General features: G+C 39.6%; 1 protein-coding gene across 1 annotated transcript in view; it reads right to left on the reverse strand.

Moving 5' to 3' along the window:
• Positions 1–1733: 1733 nt before the first annotated feature.
• Vps39 (vacuolar protein sorting 39) overlaps positions 1734–21885 on the reverse strand; it is a 33977-nt gene continuing 13825 nt past the window's right edge. The window contains exons 9-19 of the mRNA XM_076196508.1: positions 21046–21188; positions 20082–20222; positions 19747–19975; positions 18138–18319; positions 15138–15269; positions 12876–12978; positions 12284–12429; positions 10327–10491; positions 10070–10204; positions 7498–7592; positions 1734–7108 (exon numbers count right to left, since the gene is read on the reverse strand). Coding sequence (XP_076052623.1) covers positions 7042–7108; positions 7498–7592; positions 10070–10204; positions 10327–10491; positions 12284–12429; positions 12876–12978; positions 15138–15269; positions 18138–18319; positions 19747–19975; positions 20082–20222; positions 21046–21188 — 1538 coding nt within the window. The 3' untranslated portion in view covers positions 1734–7041. The remainder of the gene's footprint in view (positions 7109–7497; positions 7593–10069; positions 10205–10326; positions 10492–12283; positions 12430–12875; positions 12979–15137; positions 15270–18137; positions 18320–19746; positions 19976–20081; positions 20223–21045; positions 21189–21885) is intronic.

The raw sequence follows: 21885 nt of genomic DNA on the forward strand, positions 1-21885 counted from the left end.
ATGCCAAAGAGGTGGAGTCGTTAAAAAAGTTAAAGGAGAGACTTAAGGCAGATAGTACAGTAGATAGGAGGGATAACAAAGGTACATACATACATATATGTATGTACCTTTGTTATCCCTCCTATCTACTGTACTATGCCAAATAGTTGGGGTCATTAAAAAAGTTAAAGGAGAGACTTAAGGCAGATACTACAGTAAATAGGAGGGATAACAAAAGTGATCAACACTTTTTTCCAAGTAGAGATTAATTTTCTATTTTGGTCCACAGGGATGTCATTAAAGTCCCTAAAACGTTGATTGCACAATATATCTCTGAATCAATACCCCATACAGGAGAATGAAAAGTATTCAATAACAATAACTATAGCAATTGTCTTGAGTTTCACTGACTAGCGATCTGTAGCAGCATAGAGATTGGCAACAGTTCCCAGGCCCTACCATAGATCTCTGGGTAAAAATGTTGGACTATTGTTTGTGTTGTAATAGTATGAGACCATTTCTTCATTACCAGCTTATAGTATTAGCAGGAGGGGAGTACTTGCTGCTTGTTAGATCTCCTTCTGTGCAAAGGTGAAGGAAATACAGTACTACCTCTCATTAACGGACTAAAAGGGGGATAATGGTGTCTGTTGATGTGAATAATCTGTTGATTTGGAGTGGTTTTTGGGTGGCATAGTGATTGTACACGCTAAACAACAGCGCCAAAAACACCAAAAACACAGCGAAAACACAGCTAATTAATGTCCGTTAATGAGAGGTCTCACTGTAGAGTCAAAGTTGATGGGGAGAGCTTGGGCTATGTCCTAAGACCAAATATTAGTGTCAGGGCCTTTAGGTATAAATCTGGACAGAGGTGAGAATGTCTGTGGGAGGCAGAGAGCAGAAATTATTTTCTTTAATGTCTATCTTGCAGGACCATTACTTGCATTAGTCCTTGACAGTAGTGTACAAGAAGGGAGATGATTTTTCTCATACATGCCTAACTACCTCAATTTATGGGGAATGGTGTATAGGTTGAGAAAATATCAATATAGAAATCTTTCATTCTTCTTTGCTCTTCAATCAATCCATCCATACTTGCCTTAAGGTTTGCTGACCTAAGAACTGCAGCCTTATGGCAGCTGGCACCAACAGCACTGCCAGGAAATTTTAACTGGTATGGTGGAAGTTGGACACAGATCTAGTGTGGGGTGGCCATCTTTATTTTAGACTCTACATGAGGTACTGATGGATAGGAGTAGGATGTGTATTTACCTAGTTGTATTTTACGGGAAGGGGAGCTATGCTCGTAATGTCCCGTCTTCATATCTCATTTTATCTAAACTATTTTTAAATTGGAGGTGGGTGCATGCATCAGCAGACTATCTCCATTAAAACGGGGGAGAAGCCTTTCGGTATATATATAGACAGAATTTTTAAGTGGTCAAAATTTTAGGGACTTTAGTTGCAGCCTTACAGACTAGTCATGCAGCATTCTTTTATGATGAAGATGAATCTCCACTCAAAAAAAAAAAAAAAAATCTATCCGTTTTACTACCCTTCTTGTCTCTTCTTTACTCTATGATTCCACTTCCTTAGTGTGATTTTGTCCTCAAGGATAGAAAAAAGAATACTGATAATTTCTGACTTCCATCCCTGTTTTACTACTCTTCTTTATGATTCCACTTCCTTAGTGGTTATTTATGACAAAATACTCTATTTCGTATGCATATCAGTATCACATTATGACCGTGCCACATGACAGTACATCACTTCACTGATGTCAGACAAAGGCTTGCAGAAACCTTTAGGATCTAGTGAAATAAAATTCAAAATTCATAAGAATTAGAGCAAATGTATACCAGTCATTCTTAGACTATATTTTTTTTATCTATTTATTTTTTCTTATGTAATAAAATCTCTGATTCAGATCAGGGTGGGGGCAATGAGATTTCATTTACCTTCGCTACCTTCTAGCTCCACCAGTAGCTGGCATTGGTTCCTGGCTTTCCTAAATATTTCTCCATGAAGAAATTTTGGACTGCTGTCTATCATGTTTGAGTGTAGGGCTGCTTCTATATCATTGGTTAATAGGAAGAGAGGAACAGTTGCATTCAGCTCTTCACATGAGGAAAAGATCGAGAAATTGAGAAAGCTGACAAAGAAATTTTGGGTCCATTCTGAAAACTTGAGTGCCGCTTTGTGGATTTACACTTTGATGTGCATGTAAGGGTGTTAGTATGCTTTGGGTATGGGCATGAGAAAGATGATTGTTTCTTGACATTTATCCTGTTGGAGCATCATATGTAGCTACCCATCATTAGTTCCATTTATATATCTTATATTAAATAGCTGTAGTACAAACATACATATACCAAAGGCTTTTCCCCCCTTACAAGGGAGGTAGCCAAAAAACAAAGGCATAGAAACCACTCCCACCAATTCCATCCCCACATACTCCACTCCCATCTACCCACTTCCCTCTCTCATATATTTTATTTAAAAAGTAAAGTAAATAACTGTAGTACTGTATAAAAACTAAAGTACTTTCATAACTGACATCATCCTGCCTTGTTTAACATTGAAATTCTGTAGCTCCTAACTCTTTCACCTTGTAAAGAGAAGTACAGAAGTTGAAAATGAAAAATGAAAATATAAGTTCAGAATAAGAAAGCATATACTTGTCTAGGAATTTACTATAACTTTTCCTTGGCACAAAAAGTGTATAATTTTTCAGTTTTATAGCTACTTATACAAAGCATTCTTTACAGTTATTAAAAATAATGTATCACAAAAGCTATCCATACTGATAAAATATACAAATATCTTTTCTTCATTTTAAGCAAACAGTTACTGGCTTGCAGTATACTTCTGTAACAAATGGAACAGATTCAGTCATTCCAAATTATAATTCTGGTGCTTTGGAACAGATGGAAAAAAAAAAAAAAAAAATTCTTATTCCAATGACAAACTTAATTTAGTATGTCAACTTCAGCTGAATTCTCCAACCTAAAAGAAGCTGAAAGTGTATAGGTACCAAAGGCCTTCTCTACCTTATAAGAGTACATTAAACTCTTGACCCTCTTTATGTGGGATGAAGAAGATGGGAGGGAATACGAGAGGCAGTGAATGGTAGGATGAAGAAATAAGGGTGGTGGTGTTGCAAAAGAAGCAAGCATATGAGGAATGGTTGCAAAGAAGAATTTGGGAAGCATATAAAAATTACACAATAAAGAGTGTAGAAACTAATATAAGAAGAGGCAGGCCAAAAAGAGAATATGTGTAAGATGGGGTAGATGTTTGATGGAAAACTTTTAATTAAAAGAATAAAAATACGTTTTGTAACCACATGCAGAGCAAGAAGAGTGAGGGGCAGGTGAGGTAGAGAGAGGGGGAAAGGGTGCAGACGGACATATGATACAAAAAAAAAAAAAAAAAAAAAAAAAAAATACAGAGCCATAAAAGAGATGAAAGCTGGTAAGGCACCTGATGAAGGAAGTAGTTATAGTGGAATGGTTAGTGAAATTGTTGAATGTATGCCTAAGGCAAGGAAGACTATCAGTTGATTAAAGGAGTGCATGTACAGTTTCACTATACAAGGAAAAAGGGACAAATATGAATATAGTAATTCTAGAAGGATGAATCTTTTATGTGTAGTTGGTAAGGTGTATGGAAGGGTGTAACAAGAGGATTAGGGGAAAAGAGGGAGTAATTGGAGATGAACAGTGTGGGTTTAGGAAAGGAAGACGCATCAAAGCGAAGTTACTGGCTAAGGGTAAAGATGTCTTTTGGGCTTCACTATGTAGCACAATGCAACACCCATGCAAGAGTACAGTAGTGTCCTTTCATACAGTCTGCTATGTAAAAGCATTACTCATACCCAACAAATGCCACACAGACCCACACCATCACGCTAAAACACACACCCAGCATGATGACACATTGTATAGTACTTAGTGCAGGCACCATTGCATGCAGATGCCACATGCATATACAGACGCTCCTCTACTTACGTTCATTCGTTTTATGTTTTTTCGATTTTACGTTTGAACTGACTGTAAACAATTATTTTTGTAAAACAACAAATTTTTGTGAGTGAATTTTTGAGTTTAGCGCGCTCTCTGTAGTACGAGACGTTCAAACGATATTTACACGTGACGCTGCATCCATTGTTTACATGGCACAAACAACAGACTGAACGTGCCTTGCCTCCTCCTCCTCCTTCTCCCCCTCCTCCTTCTCCTCCACCATCTCACTTTATGTTGCTTAAATTTAATTTATTTGAAATTAATGTTATTATTTTACAATGTTATGCTTATAATTAATGATTTAGGGGTGTTTTATAAGATACGGTAGTAGAATTTATGGAAGTATAGTACAGTATTAACGGTCATACATTACTGGAACGTACAGTAACAACTTACGTTCATTTTCATGTTACGTTCGGCCGTTCGGAATGTAACTAAAACGTAAGTTGAGGAGCATCTGTAGTTATGTCCAGAGCACTGGGCTGCTAGGTACATTTGTAAATTACCTTATTAACACCTAGCAACATTGCAAGCCCCACGGGCTAGGCATGCCTTTCAGGTGCTCTTACATGCCAGAGTAATGGTCTTAGCCAACGGCTTCGCACATGCCCCCTTGATGTAGATTAACAAACTGAATAATAATTACTTTAATCGTCCTACTTATGTTTCACTGTTGCCCCCCCCTCCCCCTATAACATAAGGCATTATGGAGTGTATTATACATAAACAGGATAAGAGGAAGCCTGTTGAGGACAGTCAAAATTTAGAGCTTATGGAAAAATAAGCTCTACTACTTAAGAGCCAAGATGAGAGGGAGGGAGGAGGGTAAATGGGAGTGGGGATGGAATGGGTGGGAATGGATTTTATGCCTTTGTTTTTTGGCTACCTCCCTTGTATGGGGGAAAAAGCCTTTGGTATATGTATGTGTGTAGTAGCTTAAGTGAAGCTTAGGAATGGAGAAAATGAGTGGTTTGAGGTGAAGGTGTAGCTGCACCATGGTTGTGTAATGTTGCTGTGGTTGTTCAGTGTGCATATGGACTTGCAGTAATGGATTTAAACCGGCTAATTTAGATTCAAGAAGGAAATAGGCAAAAATTGGTTTACTAATAGGGTGGCCAATGAATGGAACAGACTTAGTAACCATGTAGTGAGTGCTGAAACTATCAGTTGTTTTAAGAAACGGTTAGACAACTTTATGGAAGGGGATAACAGGTGGTAATGGACATGGAACTGCCTAGTGTAGGCCTCAAGGTCTCTTGCAGTCTCCTTCATTCTTATGTTCTTATATGGATGGAGTGGTGATAAAGTAAATGTAAGGGTGCTAGGTAGGGGTTTGGAGTTAGTAAATGAGAGCTGACAGAAGTGGGAGGTGAGCGATTCGTTGTTTGCAGATAACACTGCACTTGTAGCTGACTTAGAGGACAGACTGTAGCAGTTGGTGGCAGAGTTTGGGAGGGAATGTGAAGAGAGGTGATGGGATGTATGAGGAGTGATGGTAGTGGTGGGTTGGAGGTGATTTTAAAGGATGAAAGGATGAAGGAAGTGGAGAGCTTTTAAGTATTTGGGGTTACATGTAGCAGTGAATGAAGGAGTGGAAGTGAATTACAGAGTATGGGAATCTAGAAAATGTTGGCAGGGGTGGGTGGGTGTCATGAAAAATGGGTATCTGGGGATGAACACAAAGAGAAGATTGTGCAAGGGAGTGGTTGTGCCCATGGTACTGCACGCAACAGAGTTCGAATTTGAAGCAGGCAGACAATAAGACCCTAGATGTCTTTGAGGTGAAATATTTAAGAAGTATGGTCAAGGTTATGAGGATGGATAGGGTAAGAAATGTGGAGGTAATGGAGAGATGGAGATGGAGAGTTGTCAGGCAGGGTTGATCAAACAATACCGAGATAGTTTGAGCATATGGAAAGAATGATTGAAAAGGCACTAGCAAAAACAATGTGAAAAAATGAAGTTAACAATGTTAAACCTGAGGGGAAGACCAATAACAGGGTGGGTGGATGGAGTGAAGGGGGCATTGGATGTAAGAGGAATGTCTGTCAAGCAAGGACAGGAGAGTACAAAAAACTAGGAATGAATGGAGAATGATTATAAATAGATGAAGAAAGGGATGTTCTTCTCATGTGCTCCATCTTTTCTCAGGTATATTGGGTGGGAAGGTTGACATATATATAGCATGGAGAAGTAGGGGTAAACCAGTTCAGGCTGTTGGGCCCAATTGTGAAAGTGCTGTCTTGCTGCAATGAATCTGACCTAAGCAGTGTGATGGAGAGACAAGAATGACCCTTAATCTATGAGGTGCTAAAATGGTAGGAACAACAAAAACTTTTTGGGTGGGTGTGGCATGGATATAGGGTGAGTGTATGCCTTACTTGGCCACTCCCTTATAATGGGGGAAAAGGCCTTTTGGTATATGTATTTACAGCAAACCCTTGATAAATCTGGTATCTTTAAAGTGAATATCAGATAAGCGGTATTTCTTATGTGCCCTGAATTTTCATTTATATGATCAATAAACTTCCGATTCATGCAGGGTTTTCCTGTGTGCTTCCCAGAGCCATGCCACTTAGAACAACAGCACCTGCACTATATTGCACTGTTATAAATATTCAATAAAATGAAATACCATGGTTTAGTTAACAATACCACATTCTAGTGATTATGGGTGTGGAACATAACTGGGTCATAGATGGAAATTTGAATTTCAGATACATAAAATTATTGATAAATCAGATTAACTTTACCTCCAATTGGTCTGATAATTTAAGGATTTACTGTATATATGATGTAAATGTAAATTACAGTGACACATACACTGCCACAAAACAAGATTATGCATTATACAATGATAATTTGCATAAATGCAATTAGACCAGTTGTGTTGTCAAGGGACATTCATTATCACAATTACAAGTTGACAGAGGAAACCAAGAATTACTTTTGCATGGTGATTCTGTACAACCTTTTCTTATGTACAACATTACAGATTTAGTTCATGAAAAATCTTAATATCTATATCTATCTGCTAGTGTCCTCTTCGGTCCTGGCACGAGAAGTGTACAATATCTCCATTGGGATACCACACAAAGGCACTATAAATGAAAGAAAAACATTTCAAATCAGCTAAGAAAAAGATGTCAAAATTATTTCAAATCATATTGTAAAAAATTATTCAGTTTTATGAAGCCTCAGACGATTTTCCAGTGAGGACCTAACTCATTCTTTACTAAAAAAAAAAAAAAAGAAAGAAAAAAAAAATACTATTCATTTGGAAAAATTGAATTATCATGGCAAACGAAACTTAAGGATATGAGATCTTAATTTCCTGACATTTCATCACAAAAGACTTGCTTCTTTAATAAAATTAAAAGTTCACATCTTTGAGCTTCCTTTGTGATCAAAGTCCAATATAAGTTCACATGAAAAGCAAAATATTGCTACAGGATTAATGTAATACAAATGTACACAACTATTTTCTCACCTGTGCTTAGTGAATCTTTTATGACAGACTGCACATATTGTAAACTCTGACAGTAAAACTTTTTGACTTTGGCTGGCCACAAGTTTCTCTGTTGTCTGAAAAAAGTGCAATGATGAGGTTTACATAGGACATGAAGTATCTAAGATTGGGAGATTAGGCAGAGGAAAGTGAGATGTCTTAACAAAATACTGCCATCTCCTTTTCCATCCCTGCTCTCCTCCTCACCTTCTTGCTTCTCATTCTATCAAACCTTGTAACCCCTACCATACTTCTCAGACATTTCATCACACATTTAAACTTCTCTCTGCCTCTCTCAAATTCCAAGTCTCCACCCCATACAGTGTTGTCAGCACAATCACCTCTTCATATTATATGGATTAAAAGAAAAACATGGTTTGGTTAGATAATTGAGAGAAAAGGCAGAAAAATAAATGGCAAAAACAATCCTAAAAGAAGTACAAGATGATGACCAAGAAATAGAAAAAGAAATAGAAGTATATATAATGGGACAATATTCTAAAGAAAGAAATCCACCTCTGAAGATAAAACTAAGACCACAAATGATCGCAAGACATACTAGCAAAATCAGGTAAGTTAGCAAAGAGAGAATATCAAAACAATATATGAGTAAAAAGAGAAATGAATGTTGAAGAAAGAGAGAGAGAAGACGCTATGAGATGAAGCTAAAGAAAGAAAAAAAGAAAAGAAAAAACACGTGAAGAGAATGGAGACCGAAAGCAAGGAGTTCTACTGGAGAGTCTTAGACATGAGGCTGAGAAAATAGTACACCAAGGTAAGCGAAACAAAAGGAACAGAAAACGAGATGGAGAAGAAAAAAATTAAAAGTGGCTTATACTAATACAGACAGATTAATCTTAGTATTTAGTGAACTAAATGATTACCTGTCAGAAAGTAAAAAAAACAACAGATATAATGGGAATTGTGGAGATGAAATTAAGGGGGTTTATTACCACTAGTGTTGGACACGGGTTATATAATTATTGGATTAAAAATAGAAATGAGAAACAGGGTGGAGGAATCATGCTTTTGGCCAAGAAAAACTTGAAGGTGATGAAGGTTCCAGAGGGTAAAAACAGTGTGGAAATTATCATTATAAAAGTTGAAGACAGCAACATGAAAAGTAGAAAGTTTGTGGTGATTTATGTGCCCCCAAAAATAGGCTCTTGGAAAGAGGGTGAGCATTCAATAATGTTAGAAGATACAAGGCATTCATCAAACAAGATGCTAAAGGATGGAGGTAACCTGGTACTTATGGGAGATTTCAACTGCAAGGAAATCTGTTTGAGAGAGATGACAGTGAAAGGTGGAGAGGATCTATGGGGAAATGTATTACTTGACATGACTATAGGACTTACAATGACACAATGAGTGAAAGAAAATGCCAGATATAGAAGAAATGAAGAACTGTCAAAACTAGATTTAATATTTACAACAGAACCTGAAATTGCGGATAAAATTGAATACAAGACACCATTTGGAAAGAGTGAATATGTGAAAAAGTTATCAATAGATGGATAAAGCACCTGGAAAAAACAATATAAAAAACCTGAGACAACTTGGATCCAGACAGGGAAGGCCATGTGTCTGCCTGGCCACCTAGCCAATCATCTCCCAGGGCAACAATCATGTGATCCAGTCTGGGTAGTGTAAGGCGGAGTTAACCTGGCTTGGGCACGCGTCTGCCTGGCAGGTGCAGTGCCAAGCATGGGAAACTGAGGGACAAGGCCCACGTGGCTGGCGGGCTGGCACTACGTGGCGTACACAAAGGCACGAGGTGTACAGAGAAGGCCCACACGGTGTCACAGGAATAAAAGCCCACAATAGGTACATGTGGTGTCAGAGAGACAAAAGCCCACCCTAGGCACCAACTCACCACACTACTTCTTTCAGCTGGTGACAGAAAAAGCCCCACACCAATACAAGACAAAGTTTATTCCCAGAGAAACCTATGGGTGGGTCAAAGAACCAGTGCAGGCCACTGTGAGGCTGCATATTTTTCACTAAATAAATTTTGAAGAAACAGCCATTATCAAAGAGGTTCATCTGTAATATGTTGGGTTTTCTGGTGGTTTGATTTTAATCCAAAATTGTGAAAAAACAAAAAGTAGCAATTCTATATTTTTGTGCTCAAATTGACTCATGTCATACTTCTAATTCTCGTCTGAATGTGTTATTTCCCTTAACCTCTTCCATATAATGACACCTATGTAGGCGTCACGAGGCACGAGTGGGTATACAAGGATGCCAGTGTCAGCATCTTGATTATATTTATATTGTAGTTATAACTGAGTGACCCCCAAATTCTGTGAACTGGCTTGATCATGTTTTCTGTGTTTCTTATTACTCAGTGAAAGAGAATAAGTAATACAGCAGTGACTTTATGTTTTATAATACAATTATTGTCATGCATCAATCATCGTACCTCAGGCATGCTGCACACGAGAATTTCTCTCATATTGAAGAGGTTAAGAAATAGCGGTATGAGATACTAAAGCAGAAACCAGATTACATATATCATATGAAGTGATGGCTGGAATTAACAGATCCTAACCTGTAACTTTAGTGACTGAGTAAGTCCTCTAGCTATCTGCAAATTACGCTTTTGTGTGGTAGCATGCTGAAATGCAGAATGCAGAAAGGGTCTCAGAAGCCTTACACACACTTCATCTGGAAGAACTGCTAAAGCCTGAAACACAAAAATCACAAACATTACTTATCACAGTCCTAACTCCTCTAGCTCTGAAGCTGAGGATTCCATTAATTTATCTGAAACACCATAAAAAAAAAAAAAGAAGCTTATGTGCATACCTGCCCAATGTCTATATATTTTGAGTAATTTTGTAGTAAACTAAGGACTTCTTCAATATCTTCAGTATTTGGGGCACAATCCAAGTTGTCATGAGCTACATTAGTTATGCCTGGGACAGAAGCATCCCTTGGAGAAACTAGGAGTTTCAGTAGTACTAGATATACCTACAAGAAAAAAGTAAAATAAAAACATTAGATAAAGAACATGGTATTCATAATGATATTTGCATTGTTTGCGGACGACACTGCGCTTGTGGCAGGATCGGAGGAGGGATTGAGGAAGCTGGTGACAGAGTTTGGGAGAGTGTGTGATAGAAGAAAGCTGAAGATAAATGTGGGTAAAAGTAAGGTGATGAGATGTACAAGGGGTGAAAGTGGCAGTAATCTGGAAGTGAGAATTAAGGGAGAGCAACTGGAGGAAGTGGATAGTTTTAGATATTTGGGTGCAAATGTGGCAGGAAAAGGTGGAGTGAAGGTGGAGGTAGAATGTAGATTGAGAGAAGCGAGTAAATGCCTTGGTGGTTTAAAAAGTGTAATGAGGAATAGGAATCTGGGAATGGATGCTAAGAGGAGACTGTATGAAGGAGTGATTGTGCCAACAGCACTGTATGGAGCAGAAACAAGGAACAAGAGAGAGGAAGAGAGAAGGAACTTGAATGTGTTTGAGATGAAGTGTCTGAGAAGTATGATGGGGGTTACTAGGCTAGATAGAGTGAGAAATGAGGAAGTGAGGAGGAGAACAGGGGTGGAAAGGGAGCTGGGAGATAGGGTGGATGAAAGAGTATTAGGATGGTTTGGACACATGGAAAGAATGAGTGAAGAAAGACTAGTAAAGGAGGTATGGAAGGCAGATGTGGAGGGAGTGAACATGAGGGGACGTCCTAGGATGAGATGGATGGATGGGGTGAAGGGGGCTTTGGGGAAGAGGGGAATGTCTGTTGAGGAAGGACGGGAGAGGACAGAAGACAGGGGTGAATGGAGAATGGTTGTATATGGAAAATGTTGTGATGCATGAGGTGGATTGGACGGGGGAATGGGGGTGAGGTAGTGTGTGTGAGCAAAAATTTTGACGCAGCCCGAAGGGATTTCTCCCCGTCCTCTCCTTTATATGGGGGGATGGAGAGGGGGGGCATTGCCAATTTCATGAAGCGGCCTTGCTATGAATGTGCTGCGTCCTGCGGCACTGTTTCTGGCCCAGGGCAGTGGACAAGATGCAGGGATGACCCATTGTCATCTAGGAGGTGCTAAGATGGGAGGGAGGGTGGGGGTGTGTGGAGTGTTTTCGGGGATGGGATAGGTGGGAGTGTTTTTATGCCTTGTCCGTTTTGGCTACCCCCCTGGTAAGGGGAAAAAAAGCCTTGGTATATGGTATATATATATGAATATATATATATATATATACACATATATATATATATATATATATATACACACACACACACACACTTATAAATGTGTGTGTGAATAAAGCAATATGCTCCCTGGCATAGGTTGCCAGTTGAATATACATATATAAAATGGAATAAACAACTCATGACATCAACGTGATGCAAATCATGAGATGGCTGTGAGCCAGCTTTGAACCAGGGACTGCATAGCATAAATCCTGCACACTACCATTCTTACATACTGTGTGTCCAAAACAGTCCATAACTTGACGCCTTTTCTAGGATCCAGGATTCGAATTGGCTGAGAAACTATATCCGTGAAATCTGATTTTACTATGACTCTAACCAGCCTAGTAACCCCTATCATACTTCTCAGACACCTCATCTCAAACACATTCAAATTCCTTCTCTCTTCCTTTCTCATGTTCCGTGTTTCTGCCCCATACAGTGCTGTTGGCACAATCACTCCTTCATACAATCTTTTCTTAGCATCCATTCCCAGGTAAATACATATACATAACCCGCTTAATAATTCCTCATGTAAGACTGAACCAACAATAATCTCGTACATCTTTTCCTTGTTTGTCTGGTGAATAATATTCCTTGCAATACTCCAGTGCACGATGGGTGTCCTTTAAGGTATGTACATAGATTCCCAAAGCTTGCTGATGCTGACCTAAACGGCCAAGCAAAATTGTTCTTTCTTCATAGAGATCTGAAAATAACACAAATATAAAATATTGTCTCTATTGTCACTTAGAAATGAAATATATATCAAACAATCATCACAATAACTTTCTACATCTTAATAACAAGGAGCTAAGATGAAAGGAACAACAAATGGGTATGAACAGGTGTGGGATCGGTAAAGGGTGGGTGTTTGCCTTGGGTGGGCCACTACCCCTTATAAGGGAGAAAGGGCCTTCTAGTGTATGCACGTATATGAAAGACTTACTAACTGTGAGTTTCTTTCTTCGCTTCTCAAACACGAGCTAAAAAACAAACTAATAAGAAGGTAAAAGTCAGCAAGTGTACATACATGCATACTAAAGGGATTTCTCCCCTTATCAAGGGGTGGCTGAATCAAAGAGCACATCTACCCTACACTAATCCTTCACCCATCAAAACCCACCATGGTAGTAATTCAAGGAAAATAATTACCATCATATGGAAAATGAACCAATATAGTAGCAGCAGCATAGTGCTTGGAAGAATGCAGAAAGTCTAGTAACTTCTTTCTCATGGTTTCTGCTTTCATCTTCAGCTGTAGAGGACAAAAATTAGAATTGATATGGATAGTAACTGTTGATGTTGTCTCAAATTTTACTGACTAGAAACCTGCAACTCAACAGTGGATTGGCAACAGTCCTTAGCCCCTTCCACAGATTCCTCTGGGATACTGGACTGTTATTTATAATATATTAGTGTGGGGTTGTTTCTATGTTGATGGCTTATACTAATAAGATAGACACAGTCACAGATTCCTCTAAGATATCGGACTGTTATCTGTATTATATTAGTGTGGGATTGTTTCTGTCATTGGCTTATACTAATAAGATAGACACAGTCACAGATTCCTCTAAGATATCGGACTGTTATCTGTATTATATTAGTGTGGAATTGTTTCTATGTCAATGGTTTATACTAATAAGATAGACACAGTCACAGATTCCTCTAAGATATCGGAATGTTATCTGTATTATATTAGTGTGGTATTGTTTCTGTCATTGGCTTATACTAATAAGATAGACACAGTCACAGATTCCTCTAAGATATCGGAATGTTATCTGTATTATATTAGTGTGGTATTGTTTCTATGTCATTGGCTTATACTAATAAGATAGGCACAGTCACAGATTCCTCTAAGATATTGGACTATTATCTGTCTTACATTAGTGTGGAATTGTTTCTATGTCAATGGATTATACTAATAAGATAGACACAGTCACAGATTCCTCTAAGATATTGGACTGTTATCTGTATTATATTAGTGTGGTATTGTTTCTATGTCATTGGCTTATACTAATAAGATAGGCAGTCACAGATTCCTCCAAGATATTGGACTGTTATCTGTATTTTACTAGTGTGGGATTGTTTCTATGTCATTGCCTTATACTAAGATAGGCACAGTCACTGGCAGTCTTCTCTCTTTATGCAGTTGTAGTTGACTGATCAATCAAGATCTGGGGCCTACTCCGGAGACCAGCTGTTGGCCCATTGTGGCTACATCTCCAGATGGAGATGGGGATGTTGATAGATTTTGAAGATGGGTGCCAAGGAGATGATTCTCCTTGAAATCTGTTACAGAGGACTCCCATTAGGAGGTACTTGTTAAACCCCAGTCTTATAGAAATGCAGTAGAATATGGAAAAGAAGAGATAACATAATTACATGATTCTACAATTTAATTTTCTCAATTATCTAAATATGCAAGGAGGGAGGGTGAGAGAGAGAGAGAGAGAGAGAGAGAGAGAGAGAGAGAGAGAGAGAGAGAGAGAGAGAGAGAGAGAGAGAGGAGAGAGAGAGAGAGAGAGAGAGAGAGAGAGAGAGATAGAGAGAAGAGAGAGAGAGAGAGAGAGAGAGAGAGAGAGAGAGAGAGAGAGAGAGAGAGAGAGAGAGAGAGAGAGAGAGAGAGAAGAGAGAGAGAGAGAGAGAGAGAGAGAGAGAGAGAGAGAGAGAGAGAGAGAGAGAGAGAGAGAGAGAGAGAGAGAGAGAGAGAGAGAGAGAGAGAGAGAGAGAGAAGAGAGAGAGGAGAGAGAGAGAGAGAGAGAGAGAGAGAGAGAGAGAGAGAGAGAGAGAGAGAGAGAGAGGAGAGAGAGAGAGAGAGAGAGAGAGAGAGAGAGAGAGAGAGAGAGAGAGAGAGAGAGAGAGAGAGAGAGAGAGAGAGAGAGAGAGAGAGAGAGAGAGAGAGGGGAGAGAGAGGGGAGAGAGAGGAGATAGTGAGAGAGAGAGAGAGAGAGAGAGAGAGAGAGAGAGAGAGAGAGAGAGAGAGAGAGAGAGAGAGAGAGAGAGAGAGAGAGAGAGAGAGAGAGAGAGAGCAAAGTTACCTTTGCTTAAATATGACTGGATCAGTATCTAACATTAAAGCAACATTAATATGAATCTTCTGTGATATTACATACCACAAGCCCTAGATACATTACACCGAAAATAAAGAACATATCATTCTCCACTGCCACAGATACACAGGGTACATACAAAAATATAATATTTCTTCTCTGAGAGCTCTCTAGAAGAACCTGAGGATTGTGGCTAGCTACCTCATGGCTACTGGTTTTGGTATGAAAAACCTGGTTAGGTATGTTAAATAACATCATATACAAAAAAACTTATATGCAAAAAGACAGCATAAATATTTTGTCTCTTGATGTTTCAGTTTTGAAACATTTATCTCTGAACATACTATGTATATAACTATCCTACCGTTTCCACTGTTGTAGGGTCTTCTGACTTCTTGACTGATCTGAAATCCTCCATGACTTGTTCTTTGTACTGGTAGATGAGTTCGTTGTGAAGCAGAGCATTTGTGTCCTTCCATTCATGGATCACGTATTCCTATAAAAAAGTATTCATAAGATGATTAATATACATATATATATCTAGAGTATATATGGGCAGGAGGTTCTCTCTTATGCAAGTTTCGTTGAATGTGATGGATGGTTCAGTATTAATAAATTTCTTGGAGGTACAGTGATGGTGGACTGGTTGGTGAGGTTATTTAATGTTAGCTGGAGAGAGGGTAGAGTGCCGGAGGACTGGAGGAGTGCCTGTATAGTTCCTCTTTACAAGGGAAAAGGGGACAAGTGTGAATGTAGTAGTTTCAGAGGGATTAGCTTGGTAAGTGTAGTTGGGAAGGCTTATGGGAGGATCTTGATTGAGAGGATTAGGAGAGGAACAGAAGGAGTAATTGGTGAGGAACAGTGTGGATTTAGGACAGGTAGAGGTTGTGTAGATCAGATCTTTGTGGTAAGACAGATATGTGAGAAAGCTATAGGAAAGGGGAAGGATGTTTTTTGGGCTTTTATGGATCTGGAAAAGGCTTATGATAGGGTAGACAGAAAGGCACTGTGGGAGGTTATGCAGATATACGGGATAGGAGGAAAGCTTCTGGGAGCTGTCAAGAGTTTTTATGAGAGTAGTAGAGATTGTGTCAGGATTGGAAATGGAGAGAGTGAGTGGTTCGAGGTAAAGGTGGGACTTCGTCAAGGATGTGTTATGTCGCCCTGGCTGTTCAACTTATACATGAATGGGGTGGTGCGAGAGGTAAATGCAAGGGTAGTGGGTCAGGGATTGGAGATGGTTAAAGAAAATGGAGAAAAGTGGGAGGTGAGCCAGCTATTGTTTGCGGACGACACTGCGCTTGTGGCAGGATCGGAGGAGGGATTGAGGAAGTTGGTGGCAGAGTTTGGGAGAGTATGTGATGGAAGAAAGCTAAAGATAAATGTGGGTAAAAGTAAGGTGATGAGATGTACAAGGGGTGAAAGTGGCAGTAGACTGGAAGTGAGCATTAAGGGAGAGCGACTGGAGGAAGTGGATAGTTTTAGATACTTGGGTGCAAATGTGGCAGGAAAAGGTGGAGTGAAGGTGGAGGTAGAATGTAGATTGAGAGAAGCGAGTAAATGCCTTGGTAGATTAAAGAGTGTAATGAGGAATAGACATTTGGGAATGGATGCTAAGAGGAGACTGTATGAAGGAGTGATTGTGCCAACAGCACTGTATGGGGCAGAAACATGGAACATAAGAGAAGAAGAGAGAAGGAGTTTGAATATGTTTGAGATGAGGTGTCTGAGAAGTATGATGGGGGTTACTAGGCTAGATAGAGTGAGAAATGAGGAGGTGAGGAGGAGAACAGGGGTGGAAAAGGAGCTGGGAGATAGGGTTGATGAAAGAATATTAGGATGGTTTGGACACATGGAAAGAATGAGTGAAGAAAGACTAGTAAAAGAGGTATGGAAGGCAGATGTGGAGGGAGTGAACATGAGGGGACATCCTAGGATGAGGTGGATGGATGGGGTGAAGGGGGCTTTGGGGAAGAGGGGAATGTCTATTGAGGAAGGACGGGAGAGGACAGAAGACGGGGTGAATGGAGAATGGTTGTATATGGATGATGTTGTGATTGCATGAGGTGGAATGGGCAGGGGCGTGGGGGTGAGGTAGTATGTGTGAGCAAAATTTGACGCAGCCCAAAGGGATTTCTCCCTGTCCTCTCCTTTTATGCAATGGGGGGACGGAGAGGGAGGGGGTTGCCGATTTAATGAAGCGGCCTTGCTGTGGATGTGCTGTGTCTTGCGACACTGCTTCTGACCCAGGGCAGTGGACAAGGTGCAGGGATGACCCGTCATCCAGGAGGTGCTCAGATAAGAGGGAGGGTGGAGGGGTGTGGAGTGTATTCGGGGATGGAATGGGTGGAAATGATTTTATGCCTTTCCCTTTTTGGCTACCTCCCTTGTAAGGGGGAAAAAGCCTTGGTATATGTATGTATGTATTTTCTTTATACCTTAGAAAGTCATATCTACTTTTCCAAAAGAGATTAAGACCTTTCTAAGGTATAAAGAAAATACCTTCAAGAAATTTATTAATACTGAACAATCCATCACAAAAAAAAAAATATATATATATATATATATATGTATATATATGGTGGTATATTTTACAATGCGAGTAGTGTGATGCATTGTACACATGACAGCCAATGCTACGTGCAAGAATTTGTCTTGTACTAAAATGGTTGAAGTGGTACAAGTTGGTATGTATTGAGGCTTCTGAAGGAGAAGAAGCAATCATTCACAAATTTTAAACATTCCCGATGGTTTTTGTTATTTATCCCTCATGAATGGCAAAGACTGAGTGTATATGCAGGGGTGCAGTGCTGCTAGAGCTTACCAGTATTCCACTCTGACACCTCTGCAAGTGGGCAGTGGCCGGTGGAGTAGGGAAAATGGGAGAGGATGAGGGGGTCGCTTGTGGGCGCTGGTTGGTGGTGTTTTTTTCCTAACACTTCAAATTTTCAGAGCTCTGGTACTTTTAACCACTTCAGTACGGGACTTAAATCTCGCGGGCAGCAGCCAATGCCAGCCGTATGACGTCACGTAATAATATTCGCATCATAAAATATAGTCGCCGCTTATATCGATCGTTCTCTCTTTCACCCGCGAATTTTGAAAACCACAGAGAATGGGATTCAGGGCGCATTTGGGAGAATGTAAAAAACACAGGGGCGACTACAATAAATATAATCAAGACGCCGATATGGCAGCGTCGCGAATCCACTTGCTCCTCATGACGCCTACGTGTGCGGCACCGTATGGAAGGGGTTAAAATTGGCACAACATCCCAGCATATATGCTAAGCAAATCACACATAACACAGAAATTGAAGATCACCTTTTGTACATATATGCTTATGCAACTATGATATACTTACAAGGTACGGTACAACTAGTGATTTGTCATTTTTTCTTAAGAAACTGAGCACTTTGGGTCTTGGAAGATGTTCCACTTCGCCTGGAGATGCTTCATCGCCGGTGAAGATTGAAAGTGCATCTTCTGAGTGAATTTTAATAACGTGTCCACTGTACTCAAAGATAAGATCTATTTGGTTTGGTCCTACAAAAAAGAAGGGGAGACATATATAGTTGTTTTGGGCACCCTGTTTTATGATGAATAAATCTGAACAGGTTATTATAGCAAAATTTAGACAAATAATTATCTTATTTATTTTTTTCTACATACATACATATACCAAAGGCTTTTTCCCCCTACATGGGGGGTAGCCAAAAAGAAAAAGGCATGGAAACCACTCCCACCCATTCCATTTTCTATATATTACACTCCCCTCCACCCTCTTTATCTTAGCACCTCATGGATGACGAAAAAAAAAAAAAAAAAAAAAAAAAAAAAAAAAAAAAATCATTTAGCCAAATGTCCATTTATCCATATGTTCACACAGTCAAACATTCACTTGGTCAAATGTCAGTCAGTTATATAACTGCTCGACCAAATGTCTGTCAGCCATCTGTCCAGCCACAGGTTGATCTCAATAAAACATTTATACTCAGAAAACAAAATCCTTCCTATGGAGCAGCATACATACATACATACAAAACCAAAGGCTTTTTCTCCCTTACAAGGAAGGTAGCCAAAAAACAAAGGTATAAAAGCCACCCATTCCATTCTCACATACTCCACTCCCATCCCTCCCACTTATCTTGGCTCCTCCTGGATGATGGGTCATTCCTGCATCTCACTCACTGCCCTGGGTCAGAAGCAGTGTTGCAAGACACAACACATCCACAGCAAGGTCGCTTCATTAAATTGACGACCCCCACCTCTCAATCCCCTCATGCAGAGATGGAGAAGATGGGGAAAAATCCCTTTGGGCTGGATCAATTTATTTTCCACATATGCTTCCTCACCCCCCCATCCCCCACCCACTCCCCTTCATGCATCACAGCATCATCCACACACAACCCTTCTCCAAAAACACAAGATCCTATCCAAAAGCCCTCAAACCCTCCCATTCCTTACGCTCTATCACATAAGCACAGCCCACTGAATGTAATACAAAATAACCCCTCCAACATACTCAAACTGCCCTAGATACAACCTTTACACAGAGGAAAAACAAGAGGACATGCAATGAAACTCAAAAAGGATAACTACAGAAGAGACCTGATAAATAATAGCTTCCTACACAGAGTGATAGATATATGGAACAAATGGGATGAAAAAATAATGTGTGCAAACACAATACAAGAATCTAAGAACAAACTTGATCTTGCGAGACACAAAAACGGGTCACCACGAGCATAGCTCCCCTTCCCGTATCATACAACTATGTAAATACCTCATACCACAATTCCTCACACTAACATTCTTTAAACTATAACACAATATATCTTCCCTGAGTAATTTATGGTCCTGCCCAGAGGCTGTTGTTAGTTATCTAAAGGCCAAAGGTCTTCTGCATAAGAGACCAGGGGTAACAAATTGATTAAAGGCTAAATGATTTACCAATACATCATAAACCTTACCAAGATGCTGGAGATATGAAATTATCCTCTGGTGACCTTTGAGGGGTGAGTCAGGTCTTTTGGAATGACGCAAGAGCAATTCTAATGCCTTTTGGTGTAATCCTTTGGTTTGCAGCAACAAAACAAGCTCTTGATATTTATTGGCCTTGCGCAAGACTCTTTCCCCCTCCTCAATACTGACACGACTATCGGGCATTCGGAGTAATGGTACTATCAGAGCATCATTTGTCTATGAAATAAAATTTGGGTGATTGGGTTAGTAAAAACATTATAGAATGTGTACTACAAAATTCATCATATTCTCCATGGAGGTTGTATGGAAGATGTACACTTACTTGTAGGTAACACTTTAGCAGTGTTGTGTCAATAATCTGCAGCATCTGATGACGAGACTTAATATTTACAGATCCTTCAGTACTTCTCAGTCCTCCTGTTTTAGAGACTCCTCCACTACCTCCAACTAATTGATGCCGCACCTGGAATAAAACATAGATTAACATAAGGCATTTATAAACAAGTGCAAAGAATGTATCTGAGATGAAATGTCTGAGAAGTATGGTAGGAGTTACAAGGTTGGATAGAGTGAGAAATGAGGAGGTGAGGAGGAGAGCAGGGGTGAAAAAGGAGATGGAAGATAGGGCTGATGAATGTGTATTGGGATGGTTTAGACACATGGAAAAATGAGTTAAGACAGGTTAGTAAAAGAAATGTGGAAGGCTGAGGTGTATGGAGTGAACAGGAGGGGGCGACCGAGGATGACACTAAAAGAGATGAAAGATAGTAATGCACCTGTGTTAGATAGTTGTCATGAGGAATGTCTGGTGAAGGGACTAGTAATTACCCAGTATAGTGGACTGAGTGCTGAGATTATTTAACGTGTGTTTATGGGTAGGAAATGTTCTCATGGATTGGAGAAGCAAATGCATAGTGCCATTATTAAAGGGGAAAAGTGCCAAATAAGAATGCAGTAGGTTTAAAGGGATCAGTCTGTAAAGTGTAGTTTGTAATGTGTGTAGGAGGGTGTTAACTGAGAGGATTTGGTGGGGAACAGAGGGTATAACTAAAGAAGATATGAAGGGATGAGTGTAATAGGAGTAAAGGGGATGAAGAAGCTTCCTGCCCCATGTCCACCAATCTCACTTTGTAGGCAACTGTACATAAACTGGGCTTAGGGTAGTGTAAGGTAAAAACTATACTTGCAGAGAAAGTGGCTATTTCTAAAATGAAATCACTAGCTGGAGTTGTGCTAAACATGAATGTAAAGACATTGTTAAATAGTAAGTGAAACATAACATGTACCTGAAGCAGATAGTGAATGAGTGCTTGCAAGGCATTTTCAAGATCAGTCCCCAAGAGGACAGGAGGGGTACTCGGATACTGAAGGCGGCTCCGGTATTCTTCAGGCACCAAGTCTGGGTAGAGACCGATGACATAAAGCAGCTCTGGGGAGAATAAAATGACATGAACCTAGGTTAACAATTTGATAACAGCAGTGAAAGACCATAACAATTATGTACCTGAATAATAAACTATACACACACACAGGGTTTGATGTTTGTTGACATGCACCTTTCACTTTGAGATACCCCTGCAGGAAGTCAGGGCTAGTCAAGTCTGAGGAACATGACTGAGAAGTTCCTGCACCTGGAGATTCAAAACAGGCCAGATTCGTGGTTCCAGCAAGATGAGGCAACTGCTCATAACACAAGAGAGACAATGCAGTTGCTGTTGCTGAGGTAATGTTCTAGAGATAGGATTATCTCTCGCTATGGCGATGTCAACTGGCCATCACGTTCCTCAGACTTAACCAGCCCTGACTTCTTCTTGTGGGGTTATCTCAAAGAGAAGGAGTATGTAAGAAAACCTCAAACCCTGGAACAACTGACGATGCTGTAATGATTATCATTTATTTTATATTATTAGTTTTTGTTTTGTTATCATTTGTCTGTTTGATTCTCATTTATTATTAGTTATATGTCAATTTATTATTATTTACTATTTACCTGTTTGTTTATTCAAGTATACCTATGCATTTATTTATGTATTTTATTTGTTATTTATATCATTATAGTTTTTATTTATTAATTTATTATTATTAGTTTTTTTTTCTTCTCGCATCCGACCTAGATATGAACCAAA

Source organism: Oratosquilla oratoria, chromosome 1 (assembly GCF_046742065.1).
Source record: "Oratosquilla oratoria isolate Oo_2021 chromosome 1, ASM4674206v1, whole genome shotgun sequence".
Classification (NCBI taxonomy): domain Eukaryota; kingdom Metazoa; phylum Arthropoda; class Malacostraca; order Stomatopoda; family Squillidae; genus Oratosquilla; species Oratosquilla oratoria.